This window comes from Papio anubis, chromosome 10, assembly GCF_008728515.1.
Source record: "Papio anubis isolate 15944 chromosome 10, Panubis1.0, whole genome shotgun sequence".
Lineage (NCBI taxonomy): Eukaryota > Metazoa > Chordata > Mammalia > Primates > Cercopithecidae > Papio > Papio anubis.
Genome location: NC_044985.1, coordinates 45507899 through 45522349, shown reverse-complemented (window position 1 = coordinate 45522349; position 14451 = coordinate 45507899). Strand labels below are relative to the sequence as shown.

The 14451-nt window shown below is 35.0% G+C and overlaps 1 protein-coding gene across 11 annotated transcripts in view; it reads right to left on the bottom strand.

The window, feature by feature from the left end:
- Window positions 1-14451, bottom strand: part of SLC4A10 (solute carrier family 4 member 10) — a 378984-nt gene that overhangs the window by 139457 nt on the left and 225076 nt on the right. For all 11 annotated transcript variants that reach the window (XM_017946583.2, XM_031651310.1, XM_031651311.1 and 8 more), the window contains one exon: window positions 10335-10473. In XM_017946583.2, coding sequence (XP_017802072.1) covers window positions 10335-10473 — 139 coding nt within the window. The remainder of the gene's footprint in view (window positions 1-10334; window positions 10474-14451) is intronic.

The following is a 14451-nucleotide window of genomic DNA, read 5'->3' as shown; positions in this document are numbered from 1 at the left end:
TGGGAACATTCTCCTTGAAAACTGATACAAGACAAGGATGCCCACTCACCCCACTCTTATTCAACATAAGTCCTGGAAGTCCTAACCAGAGAAACAGAAAAGAATAAAAAATAAAAGGCATCCAGATAGAGAAAGAGGAAGTCAAACCATCTCTCTTCGCAAATGATATGATACTATACCTAGGAAAGCCATAATCTCTGCCTGAGGCTCCTACATCTGCTAAACAAATTCATCAAAGTTTTAGGATACAAAATCAATATGCAAATAGTATACATTTATATACACCAACGACATTCAAGCTGAGAGTTAAATCAAGAATGCAATCCCATTCACAATAGTCATGAAAATCATAAAATACCTAGGAATACAACTAAACAGGGAGATGAAAGATCTCTGCAACAAGATTTACAAGACAGTGCTGAAATAAATCAGAGATGATGCAAACAAATGGAAAAACATTACATGCTCGTAGATAGGAAAAAAATCAAAATTAAAATGGCTATACTGCCCAAAGCAATTTACACATTCAATGCTATTCCCATCAACCCACCAATAACATTTTTACAAAATTAGAAAAAATTTATGCATTTTTACAAAATTAGAAAAAAATCTAAAATTCATATGGAACCCAAAAAGATCCCAAAGAGCCAAAGTGATCCTGAACAAAAAGAATGAAGCTGGAGGCATCACACTACCTGACTTCAGACTATACTACAAGGCTACAGTAACCAAAACAGCATGGTAACATTATAAAAACAGACACATAGACCAATGGAACAGGTTAAAGAACCCAGAAATAGAGCTGTACATGTATAACCATCTGATCTTCAAAAAAGCCAATAAAAATAAGCAATGAGGAAAGGACTTCCTATTCAATAAATGCTGCTGGGATAACTGGCTAGCCATATGCAGAAGATTGAAACTGGACCCCTACCTTTCACCATATACAAAAACCAACTCAAGATGAATTAAAGACTTAAATGTAAGATCAAAAACTATAAAAACTCTAGAAGAAAATCCAGGAAATACCATTCTGGACATCAGCCAAGGAAAAGACTTTGTGATGAAGATGCCAAAAGCAATTGCTACAAAAACAAAAATTGACAAGTGGAATTTAATTGACCTAAAGAGCTTTTGCACAGCAAGAGAAACTATCAACAGAGTAAACAACCTACAGGGTAGGAGAAAATGTTTGCAAACTATGCATCTGACTAAGGTCTAATATCCAGAATCTTTAAGGAACGCAAATAAATCAACAAGCAAAAAACAACCCTATTTCAAAAGTGGGCAAAAGACATTAACAGACATTTCTCAAAATAAGACATACTAATACAAGTAGCCAACAAGCATATGAAAAAATGCTCAGTATCACTAATCATTAGGGAAATATAAACCAAAACGACAATGAGATACCATCACACATCAGTCAGAATGCCTATTACTAAAAAGTCAAAAAATAACAGAAGCTGGCAAGATTGCAGAGAAAGGGGAATGCTTATACATTGCTGGTGAGAATGTAAATTAGTTCAGCCACTGTGGAAAGCGGTCTAGACATTTCTCAAATAACTTAAAACAGAACTATCATTCGTTCCAGCAATCCTATTACTCAGTATATAATCAATGGAATATAAATCGTTCTACCATAGAGACACATGCACATGTATGTTCATTGCAGCATTATTCACAATAGCAAAGACATAGAATCAACCTATGTGGCTACCAATGGTGAAGTGTATAAAGGAAATGTGGTACATATACACCACGCAATAATACATAGCTATAAAAAATGAGATAATGGCCTTCGCAGCAACATGAATGGAGCTACAGGCCATTATCCTAAGTGAAATAATGCAGGAACAGAAAACCAAATACTGCATGTTCTTACAAGTGGGAGCTAAACATTGCGTACACATGGACACAAAGAAGGGAACAACAGACACTGAGGCCTAGTTGAGGGTAGAGAGTGGGAGGATCGAAAACTACCTATTGGGTGACAAAAAATATCTATCAGGTAAGGCAGAGGAGGGGGAGGATTGAAAAACTACCTATCAGCTGACAAAATTATCTGCACAGCAAACCTGTAAGTAACACACAATTTACCCATGAAACAACCCTGCACATATACCCCTTGAATCTAAAATAAAAATTGGAAAGAAAAAAGAATACTGATAAGATGTGGGCTCTGTGTGTGTGTGTGTGTGTGTGCGCGCGCGCGCGTGTGTGTGTGTAGTTCTATGCATTAAAAAATTTTTTTGAGATACAGTCTCGCTCTGTCATCCAGACTGGAGTGCAGTGGCGCAATCACAGCTCATGCAGCCTCAACCTCCCGGGCTCAGGTGATCCTTCCACCTCAGCCTCCCAAGTAGCTGGGACTATGTAGCCAGGCACCAAGTCTGGCTATTTTTAAACATTTTTTTATAGAGATGGGGGTCTCACTAAGTTACCCAGGCTGGTCTTGAACTCCTGGCCTCAAGTAATCCTCCTGCCTTAGCTGACCACCCAAAGTGCTGGGGTTACATGCATGAACCACCATGCCCGGCCTCTGTTCTATGCATTTTTATGCCATGTATAGATAGATGTAACCTCTACCACAATCAACATATGAAGCTGTTCCATCACCACAAAAGAAATCCCTTGTGCTGCACCTTTATATTCTCAATCCTCACTCTATTTCTGTCTCCTGGAAACAACTAATCTATTCTTCGTCACTATACTTTTGTCACTTTGAGGGTGTTATCTAAATGGAATCATACAGTTTGCAACCTTTTGAGACTGACACTTTTTTACTAAGCATAATGCCCCTGATATACATTAAAGTTATTGTATCGGTAGTTTGTTCCTTTTTTATTACAGAGTAATATTCCATTACAAAGATGAATGTATCAGTTTGTTTAATCAGTCACCCATGGGGGACATTCAGGTTGTTTGCAGGTTTTGCCATACAGCCAACAGACACATGAAAAAATGCTCATCATCACTCGCCATTAGAGAAATGCAAATCAAAACCACAATGAGATACCATCTCACACCAGTTAGAATGGCAATCATTAAAAAGTCAGGAAACAACAGGTGCTGGAGAGGATGTGGAGAAATAGGAACACTTTTACACTGTTGGTGGGATTGTAAACTAGTTCAACCATTGTGGAAAACAGTGTGGCGATTCCTCAAGGATCTAGAATTAGAAATACCACTTGACCCAGCCATCCCATTACTGGGTAAATACCCAAAGGATTATAAATCATGCTGCTATAAAGACACACGCACACATATGTTTATTGCAGCACTATTCACAATAGCAAAGACTTGGAATCAACCCAAATGTCCATCAGTGACAGACTGAATTAAGAAAATGTGGCACATACACCATGGAATACTATGCAGCCATAAAAAGCGATGAGTTTGTGTCCTTTGTAGGGACATGCATGCAGCTGGAAACCATCATTCTCAGCAAACTATCGCAAGAACAGAAAACCAAACACCGCATGTTCTCACTCACAGGTGGGAATTGAACAATGAGATCACTTGGACACAGGAAGGGGAACATCACACACCAGGGCCTATTGTGGGGAGGGGCAGGGGGGAGGGATAGCATTAGGAGATATACGTAACATAAATGACTAGTTAATGGGTGCAGCACACCAACATGGCACATGTATACATATGTAACAAACCTGCACGTTGTGCACATGTACCCTAGAACTTAAAGCATAATAAAAAGAAAGAAAGAAAGAAAGAAATCTGCTGTGAACACTCACGCAGAGGTCTTTGTCTGAACATGTTTTCATTTCTCTGGGATAAATGCCCAAGAGTCCAATCGCTGGATCATATAGTAAATGCATGTTTAGTTTTATCAGAAACTGTCAAACTGTTTTCCATAAGTGGCTCTACCATTTTACATTCACACCAGCAATGTATGAAAGATCCAGTTTTTTCAAATCCTCACCAACATTTGTTATTATGACTTTTTTATTACTCTATTAGGTATGCAGTAATATCTCAGAGAAGCTCTAATTTGCGTTTTTTCTAATGACTAATGATATTGAACATTTTTCCATGTGCTATTTGCCATATGTATCTCTTCTTTGGTGAAATGTCTGTTTGTGCCTTTTGCCCATTTTTCTAGTTGATTTATTTTCATACTGTTGAACTTTGAGAGTTCTTTATATGTTCTACATATAACACTTTTGTTGAATATCTGGTTTGCAAATACTTTCTGTCTGTAGCTTGCCTTTTCATCCACTTAACAGAATCTTTCACAGCACAAACATTTTAATTTTGGTAAAGTTCAATCTATAAATATTTCCTTTTACGAATTGTGCTTTTGGTGTTATGTCTAAAAACTTGCCACCTAGCCCTAGGTCCTGAAGATTTTCTCTTATGTTTTCTTCTAAGAATTTTATGGCTTTATGTTTGAAATTTAAATTTATAAACTATTTTGAATTGGTGAGGCTAATTTTTTGCCTGCAAAAAATTGTCTAGTTGCTCCAACATTATTTTTCGAAAAGATTATTCTTCCTTCATTTAATAGTTTTTGTGCTTTGTCAAAAATCAGTAAGCTTTACTTGTGCTGGTCTATTTCTTAGTTCTCTATTCTGTTCCAGTGATTTATGTGTCTGAAATGACATTTTAAAAAATCCAATTATTCTTCCTTCCTTTAGAATAATTTTCTTCAAGTTGAGGGCTTAATTCTATGAGAAAAGAATGGAGTTCTTTTCAGGGAGTTTGGAACTTCAGGGAGTTCCAAACAGTTTGTTAGTTAAGATGACCAAATATAAGTTATATGCATGGATGGTTTGATGTACCCATAGGTTTTATGAGTATTATAGGAGGAGGCAGAAGGTACTTTCCATAAAAAGGTGCCCACATGTTACAAATATCAAGTTACTAAAGATACTAAACATTTCAAGATTCAGTGCTTTATGCCAGCTCCAGAACGATGCCAATTCTTTAAGAGATATTTAAATGAATATTGTTAAAGAGACTATTAAAAATAATACATACACATAAATACGTAACTATAGCTCTCTTTTCTGTTCTTTTAAATCCCATTTCATCCTTCAAAGATAGACATGAACAGATCTGGGAACACACCAGACACCGTTTCAAGATTTGTAGTCACTGAATATACTGTCAGTTGCAAAATGCCTGATTACAATTAATGACCTAAAGTGTTGCAATTTGTTCCAGTTTTCAAATAAACTCTGCTGACATTTGTTTGAATAGCAAACCAAAGCAAACAAGAGTTTCAAAGCATGAATGAGATGTGATGGATAATGCTAAAAAATAAATAAATAAAACTGTTGGCCAATTGCACAACCTCTTCTGTGGGGGGAGAAGGGAGGATTTAAACCCTGAGATTATTTTCATTTCCTTCAGTATGTCTGGATCTGTTTCATCCAAGATTAGCACATTGGAGTCTCTTTCCAATAAGCAACATTAAATAGATGTTTCACGAATTCTTTGAGGATTAAGTTTATTATAATCTCCTGTATAATATTCATATTAAAATATACAGAATAAAATTATTCTGTCAATTAGGTGCTTCTAGAGAAGGCTTTTTCTAGAGAATTTAACTCTTTCTGGGTGTTCTATTCTCACTAACTCAGTTTAACTTTTCTAAGATTTTTAATTCTCTCATTCTACCCAAACAAAAAAGAGTAAGTCTATCATCCAAAAGGAGTTACTACATCATCCAAAATTATAGCCTTCGGGGAAATAATGGATGTCTCAAGAAAAAACATCCTCTTTTAGGATAGTTGGGGGACATGGCTAGGGTGGAGCTAGAGGATAACATGTAATCAAAGAATACCTATAGTCATCTTAAGGGGAAATGAAATACATCCAAACTTAGTGTTTATAGACATTAACTGTTCTTAATCTATATTATTTTCACACCTGTTCTTAATCCATATTATTTTCCACTAAAAAATCCAGATGACTTAAACCATTACTAATTTTGAATATCAAATGCCTTCACAGCATCAATAAAATTTTTTTGATGTAATAATCCTTTTCTATGCTGCCACGTATGTACCAGAAGCCTAACTGCTACCGCCTGCTTTGCCTCTTCTGAGCTCATTTGTGGGAAGCTTTTATAAAGGGCAACTACAGTCAGTCAAACATGTTGTCACCACAATTGCACAGCTGTGGTAGCTTTGCTCATTTTTCTATCAATAACATTACTTGTTATTTATAAGCAGGACATTGTAATTGTGTTGATTTCATTAGTCTCTTCATATGGCTTCTTTTAGGGTTTTTAAAAGTGAACAGCTGGTTTTTACAAACATTTATTAAATAATTATGATTCAAAAATTTAGCTTCAAAATCTAAAACTTTGCTTAAGTTTTACTTGGCAATGACAGTGGGCATAAATTATGCAAGATGTGATATGTGACAGGTGCAACGTGCTGATAAAATATCCTTTTAATTTCTGCTGTGAGGGTAGAAAATTATTAATCCCATCTGGAATACTAATCAAAAGAAAGAAGTGCTTTAAATGGTGATTCTAATGATTTACTAGAATTAAATTGCATTTGAAAAATGTGATGGAGTCATGGATTAACAAAAATTAGCTTTTTTAGATGAACTAGGGCAATCAGAACAAAATTACTTCTGCCACTTTAAAACCTGTTACTTTTCGAAATCCTCAATAAATATATTCTGCCTTTCCCTGAGGCATTGTGTCTCAGTTAAAAATTCATCTACCCTCCCCTTCAATATCTGTTATTATTTCCATTGCTCACCAGATGTCTCTCTGAAGCTCAAACAGCTATACCATGCATTAGATTCTAGAAGCTTGACTACGAACATAGGTCCATCTAATAATATTAGAGAATGTGAGTGATTAACTGGATTATCTTTTTTATTCTTTATAAATCAACAGCAATATATTTTGGTGGTTTACGACAAACATGTTATTGAGTTAATCCATTAGATTATAACAAAAACCTACTTGCTCAACTGTAACAAAGTGAGAGTGCTACATTCTAGTATCACTTCTGCAATCTCCTAGCTTTATGAGAGTGGGCAAGTTACAAGAAGTTATTGGTTAAAATGAATGGATCACTATTTGATCTGTAAGATGAAAAATCACCAACCACTATAAGAATAAGGGAGTTTCTCTTGCCAAAATATATATTCCAATCTTACTTTTCAGCTCTATTATGTAGTATGAGGATAAAGAAGGAACTCTAAAAGAAATGCTTCAAAAAATTACTTCTTAGCAGTTGATTAAAAAGACTCTAACTAACTAGAAGTATCTAGTCACCACAATCACCAGATCTCCTTCCTTCAAGTCACCCAGGAACATCTGTTCCTTGTAACTCGTAGTAGACAGATGCTTCTGGTCTTAAACAGGGAGGGAGGCACTTTAACTTCCTTATCAAAATCACAAAAGAGCAAGTTATATCACTAATTTGTGGAAAAGATGATCATATATTCCTTTTCTGTCACCAAGAAGATGAGCACATATATTACATATTTCTAAAACTCCCAGGTAGTTTTTGATGCAGTTGGGACAAAAAGTAAGGTAGAAGTCTCTTCATCTTAATACGTACCAGGTTATATAAAACTATTTTAAATTTAAGTCTATATTTAAAATATTACAATACAAAACATTATGAGGAAACTTAAGTAAATTTTTTTATTAAAAAGATTAGTTCATACAGAATAACATGCCACCAATTTAAAGTGTTCAAAAAGGCAAATAAAGAAAATAATGAATAATTTGATACAAAACGGATAAAGGAAATGAATTGTCTGTTCACATGAAAAAAATAAAAACATGAAAAGATATTGAACCTCACTAATAATTTGAATAATCAAATTAAAACAATGAGGTTTATGTTTTATTTATAAAACTAGAAAAGACATTTTAAGCAGTTTGATAATTTACTGTGAAAGGATGTGGAGGAAAAAAATAAGCACTCTCATACACTGTTGATATAAGTGTAAATTACAAAAACATTTTATGAAGGTAAGTTTACAGTATTTATCAAAGTAAAAAAATGTCTGCTCTCTTTGCTACATATGTTCCCATTGTTAGAAATTCACTTTATAGAAACATCTACAAAATAATGACAAAATATTTGTATGAACAATCATTGCAGCAGTTTTTATGGGAAAATATAAACAACCTAAATGTCTATAAAGACTAGCTAATAAATAAATAAAGGAAAGTTCGTCCATATAATTGAATGCAATGCAATCATCAAATAGATAATGTAAATTTGAATTGCTGGTATGGAAAATGTTCCAAATATATTAAGTGGAAAAGATAAGATATGAACACTGTATATTGTATAATCCCTATTGTGTAAATTTAAAAGGGCATATATTTACATGCAGGTTTAGGCATTAAATTTGGGGGGAAAGATGCACAAAAAAGATTAACAGTGATTACTTTTGAAAAGAGATATTGCAAATAAGCGTAGAGAAGTACTTTTACTTTTCTGCCATGCTATACCTTGTGAATTTTAAATACTGGCAGTTATTAGTTTTATTTATTTTAAAATGTTAATAAGGATAAACTAGGTGGTAGCCATTTTGATTGTCTTGTTTTTAGTGTTTTTTAAATAAAGGAGAGCTGTAAAGACCACTGAAAATATATTAAACAAGAATTAATTGGGCCAGTGTTATTCACAAGATTCATTTTCATAATTGAGAATTGAATTCTACACTGTCTGAGTAAAGTCAATGAATAAATGCAACTACGAGTTTAACATGATCCAGTGGAATTTCTGTGGTTTTCAGACAGCAATTGCAATCCGAGGACCACTAAAAAATATGCTTAAGATAAAGATTTTCTAACAATAAAGCTGTCCTATGATGGAAAAGATAGCCTAACAAAACAATACAACCTGTGTTGGCAGGGGGATGGTGGCTCACACCTACAATCCCAGCACTTTGAGAGGCTGAGGTGGGTAGATCACTTGAGGTCAGGAGTTCGAGACCAGCCTGGCCAACAGGGTGAAACTCCATCTCTACTAAAAATACAAAAATTAGCTGGGCGTGGTGGCAGACGCCTGTGTTCCCAGCTACTAGGGAGGCTGGGGCAGGAGAATTGCGTGAACCAGGGAGGCGGAGGTTACAGTGAGCCGCTATCTCACCACTGCACTCCAGCCTGCGGGACAGAGCGAGACTCTGTCTCAGACAAAAACAAAAACAAAAACCACTAAACTGGTGTCAATGATGTGTTTAAGCACATCCTGCTATCTCTGCCTAGAATACTGTCCCCTCTGCTTTTCCGCCTAGCTAACTCCAACCCAACTCACAAGAGCCAGCTCAAGCATCGCCTCCTCCAGGGAAGCTACCCTGATCGTCTCTCTCACCTTGTGGTTTAGATAACTGCTACTCAAAGTGTGGTTCTCAAACCCAAAACATTTTGCACAACATCCTCATGATCTGACTCTATGCCTGAGGCCTACTAAGTCTACATTTTAAACAACACTCCAGGTGATTTGTAGTCACATTAAAATTTGTGAAACAGTGAGTAAATGACAACCCTGGGTGTGCCCACATTTTCTTGTGCATACCTGCATCGTAGCATTCATTATTCAGCATTTACAATTTTGTGTTCTTGTCTAAATTAGACTGCAAGATCTTGTCTAAATTAGACTGCAAGATCCCTAAAGGCAAGATCTAAGATTTTTGTTGTTGTGCCATATCCATTGCACCTGGCACATTATGGACACTCTATAAATTGTTAACTGAGCAAATCAGAAAGAATGAACAAAAAGTAAACACAAAATTTAATTACAACTTTACAGAACTCTATCAATGATATAGCAATGTAAAAATCTTAATTAGAAATGATAGAAAAAGTGATTTTAAAAGATATTTTTAAAAACCACTATACTTAAATGTATGCATATCCTAGAAATATATTACAAATTATTTTTATTCTCATGAAAGAGCACATGAAATCCAGGACTATACATAAAGCATCTTATGATATTTGCCCTTTCTTCTTTTAAAAAAAGCCCACTTTCAAGTTATCATATAATATCATAAATTTAGGTGCAAGCCAGCAGCTGAAAAAACAGAAATAAACTACTTTTAGATTTCTTTTGTTTTGTTGATAACACACAAATTATGTTACTGTTTATCTTTAAGACTGCAGCTGTTGCTGGCTCTGCATCACCGTTTACTGTAATTACTGCCTTCAGATTTCTTTCTGACCCATATCCCGTTATAGGATATGCTCAGGCTGGATGAGCAACTTCTAAAATCAGCAGCAATCGTGGATGTTTGCAAAATCGTTGTGTTAGAAAACTCTTTTTCTAGTAACATGAAAATTATTTAGTATGCCTTCACCCTTTAACAAAAATCCTCACCTGGCTGTTTCTCGCCACTCAGCATCCTCACCTTCACGCCAACAAATCTCATCCAGTTCTGTGAAAAGGTCATGAGGAATGTGTTCCTCGTCATCATCCTCGGTTCCAAGAATAAACTGTACCCTCTGTGATGGGGTGTCTAAAAAATCAGAGACATGTATTACCATGAACATGTATTACCATGACCCTGAGCTTAAAATATCCCAGTCACTGCCTTCAACACCACCCCAAGCTCACACCTCCCCTGCTCCCCACTGCAACACTCATCCAAAACAAACTCAGGAACTAAAACCAAATTCATCATTACATGAAGTCCAGTATAATTTGGGAGCATAAATATATAAAATGTATATATTAATGTATACATATAATAAATAAATAAATGATTATTTTGGATTATTTTTAACACTCATGGAAGCTATTCCTATTTCTCAGACACATATACTCATTTTCTCTCATCATATATGGTATATTTTATGGGTAATATTCAGGAGAGTAGATTATGATAAAATTCATTTATACTAAAACTATGCAGAGTGTTATTCACCAAAAAAACTCCCTTGTGATCCTCCTTTGTAGTCATTCCTATCTCCCTTTTGTAGCCCCCAGCAACCACTAATCTGGTCTCTTCTGCTAGCTTTGCCTTTGCAAAATGTCATGTAAGTGGAAACACAGCATATAACCTTTTGAGACTGGCTTTCTTCACTTAGCAAATGCCTTTGAGATTTTGAGATTTATCTGTGAATATGTGTATTAGCAGTTCATTCTTTTTCATAGCTGAGTAACAGTCCATTGTAGGAATGTACCACTCTTGGCTTATGCATTCACCTGCTGGAGGACATTTGGATTTCTAGCGCTTGGCAATTATAAATACAACTGCTATAAGTATTCTTGTGTAGGCTTTTGTGTAAACATAAATTTTATTTATCTACGGTACATACCTAAAATGAGGATTGCTAGTTACACGAAAAGTGTACATTCAGCTTTATAAGACACTGCCAAACTGCTTTCCAAAATGGCTGTACCATTTTGCATTCCCAGCAGCAATGCAAGAGAGTTGCAGTTGTTCTGAATCTTCACCAGCACTTGGTATTATCAGTTGTTTTGTAGCCATTCTATGTAGTGATATTTCATTGTGGTGTTACTTTACATTTCTATAATGGCTATTGCTGACAATTTTTCCTAAGTTTATTTGACTTCCATATTTATTCTCTGGCAAAGTGTTTATTAAAATATTTTGCTTATTTTTATTGGGTTGTTTGTTCCTTACTGTTGAGTTTTGAGACTTCTTTATACATTCTGGATACACGACATTTTTTGAACGTATGATTTGCAACATTTGTCTTTTTTCCCCATTTATAGTTTGTCTTTATATTCTTTTAGCAGTGTCTTTCATTGAGGAAAAGTTTTAAATTTTGATAAATTCTCATTTGTGTGTGTGTGTTATAGATTATGCTTTTGGTATTAAATTTGAAAACTCTCTGCCTAAAGGTCACAAAGATTTTCTTTTATGTTTTCTTCTGAAGTTTTGTATATTATATTTTACATCTTGGAGGTATGGTCCATTTTGAGTTAATTTTGGTATAAGATATGAGGTTTAATTCACGGTGGTTTTTTAAATTGTTTGCATATGGATGTTAAATTGTTCCAATATCATACCATTTATGGAAAAGACCCAAATAAAAGACACAGAAAAAGTGTATTCTTCATGCTTTGTGCTGTTTTCAAAAATCAATTAGCTATATTTGTTTGGACTATTTTTCTGGACATTCTAATATGTTCCATTGATCTAGGCCTATATTTCAGTCAGTCCAGGATACTATAACAAAGTACCATAGATTGAGTGGCTTATAAACAACAGAAATTTGTTTCTTGCATTTCTGAAGGCTGGATGTCTGAAATCAGTGTGCCAGTGTGATTAGGTTCTAGTGAAGGCCTTATTCTGGGTTGCAAACTGCTGTTTTCTCCTTGTAATATCACATGGTGGAAAAGGCTGAGAGAGTTCTCTGAGGTTCATTTTATAAGGCACTAATCCCAATCATGAGGGCTTTACCCTCATGACCTAATTTCACCTCAAATGCCCAATCTCCTAATACCATCATATTGGGGTTGGAATATCAACATATGAGTTTTGGGGGAACACAAACATTTAGTTCATTGCTTTGTCTATTCCTTTGACAATACCACACTTTCTTGATTACTATAACTTTAGAGTAATTCTTCAAGTCAGACGGTATGAGTCTCCCAAATTTGCTCTTCTTTTTCAAAACTGTTTGGCTATTCTAATCTTTTTGCCTTTCTATACACATTTTAGAACAAGTTTTTCTGTATCTACAAAATTCCTGCTTGGAATTTGATTGAAATTGCATTAAATCTATGGACCAATTTAGGGAGAATAGTATCTTAACTGTAATAATTTTTTCCAATCCATGGAAACTACATGTATCTTTATTTATTTAGTTCTTTCATTTCAAAACATTTATTTCATCAGGTTTTATAATTTCCAGAACACAGATTTTATACCTGCTTTGTTAAATTTATACCTAGATATTTCATTTCTTGAGGTTATTATATTTTTTATTTCCAATTTTTAATGCTAGTATAAAGAAATGTTATTTTCATGTGACCCTGGATCCTTCAACCCTATTAAACTTATTATTTCTAAAAATTTTTTTTGTAGATTCCATGGAATTTTCCAGGTAGACGATCATGTCATCTGTGAATATGAACGGTTTTATTTTTTCCTTTCCAAACTCTTTATTTATTTATTGTACTAGATAGAATTACAGTACAATATTAAGTGGCAGTGGTGAGAGTGGCCATGCTTACTTTGTTCCTGGTGGCAGGGGGAAAACAGCCTTTTATGAATAAGTATGATGTTAGTTTCCCTTCATCTGAGAATGCCTTTATTTAACCTTCATGCCTAAAGGATAAGTCACTGGATATAGAATCCTGGACTAAATATTCTTTCAGCATTCTCAAATGCTATTCCACTTCCTTTTAGCCTTCATGTTTCTTAATGAGAAATCTGCAATCATTGGGATCATTGTTCCATTCTTCTCTATCTACTATTAGAATCTTTTCTTTGTTTTTAGTTTTCAGAAGCTTGGTTGTGATACTTTTGAATAATTTTGGGATTTGGGGCTTTGTTTTGGTGTTTGTTTATTTTAGCATCTATCCATAGAGACCTGGGCTCTTGGTCAGTTTATAGGTTTTCCCAAAGTCATTTTCTTTCCTTCCTCTTTCTTTCCTTTCTTTTCTTTCTTTCTCTTTTCTTTTCTTTTCTTTCTTTCCTCTTCCTTCCTTCCTTTCTCTCTTTCTTTCTTTCTTTCTTTTCTTTTTCTTTCTTTCTCTCTTTCTTTCTTTCTTTCTTTCTTTCTTTCTTTCTTTCTTTCTTTCTTTCTTTCTTTCTTTCTCACTTGCTTGCTTGTTTTCTTTCTTTTTTTTTTTTTTTTGGATCGATCCTCTGTCAGGTCACAGTGGAGTGGTGTGATCTCTGCTCACTGCAACCTCTGCCTCCAAAGTTCAAATGATTATCCTGCCTCAGCCTCCCAAGTAGCTGGGATTACAGGCATGCATTACCACATCCAGCTAATTTTTGTATTTTTAGTAGAGATGGAGTTTCCCCATGTTGGCCAGGCTGGTATCAAATTCCTGACCTCCAGTGATCTGCCCGCCTTGGCCTCCCAAAGTGCTGGGATTACAGGCATGAGCCACCACACCTGTTCTTCAGCAATTATTTCTTCCATAGTTTTCTGTTTATCTGTTTGCTTCATACTCTTTCTCTTTTGCTTCTGATATACTGATAGCAGAATCCACTGAGAATGGTCATCAACAATAGCCACAGCTTGTTTTGACATCATCTTTTCTCTAATTTTCCCATAAATACGCCATCAATCACTTTAATAAATCTAACAAACAGAGGCTGGAAACAAACTCATCCACTTTGTCTCATACAGGTCTTTACTTAAGGTTACTATCAACAGGACTCAAAGCAGAAGGATGGACCAATCTACAGTATATACCTCAACCACACTGCCGATGTATTCAGCTGCTGAACGCAACCAATTGAATAAATCCCCCAAACCATGAAGGTTTCCCTTACAAAGCCATGTGA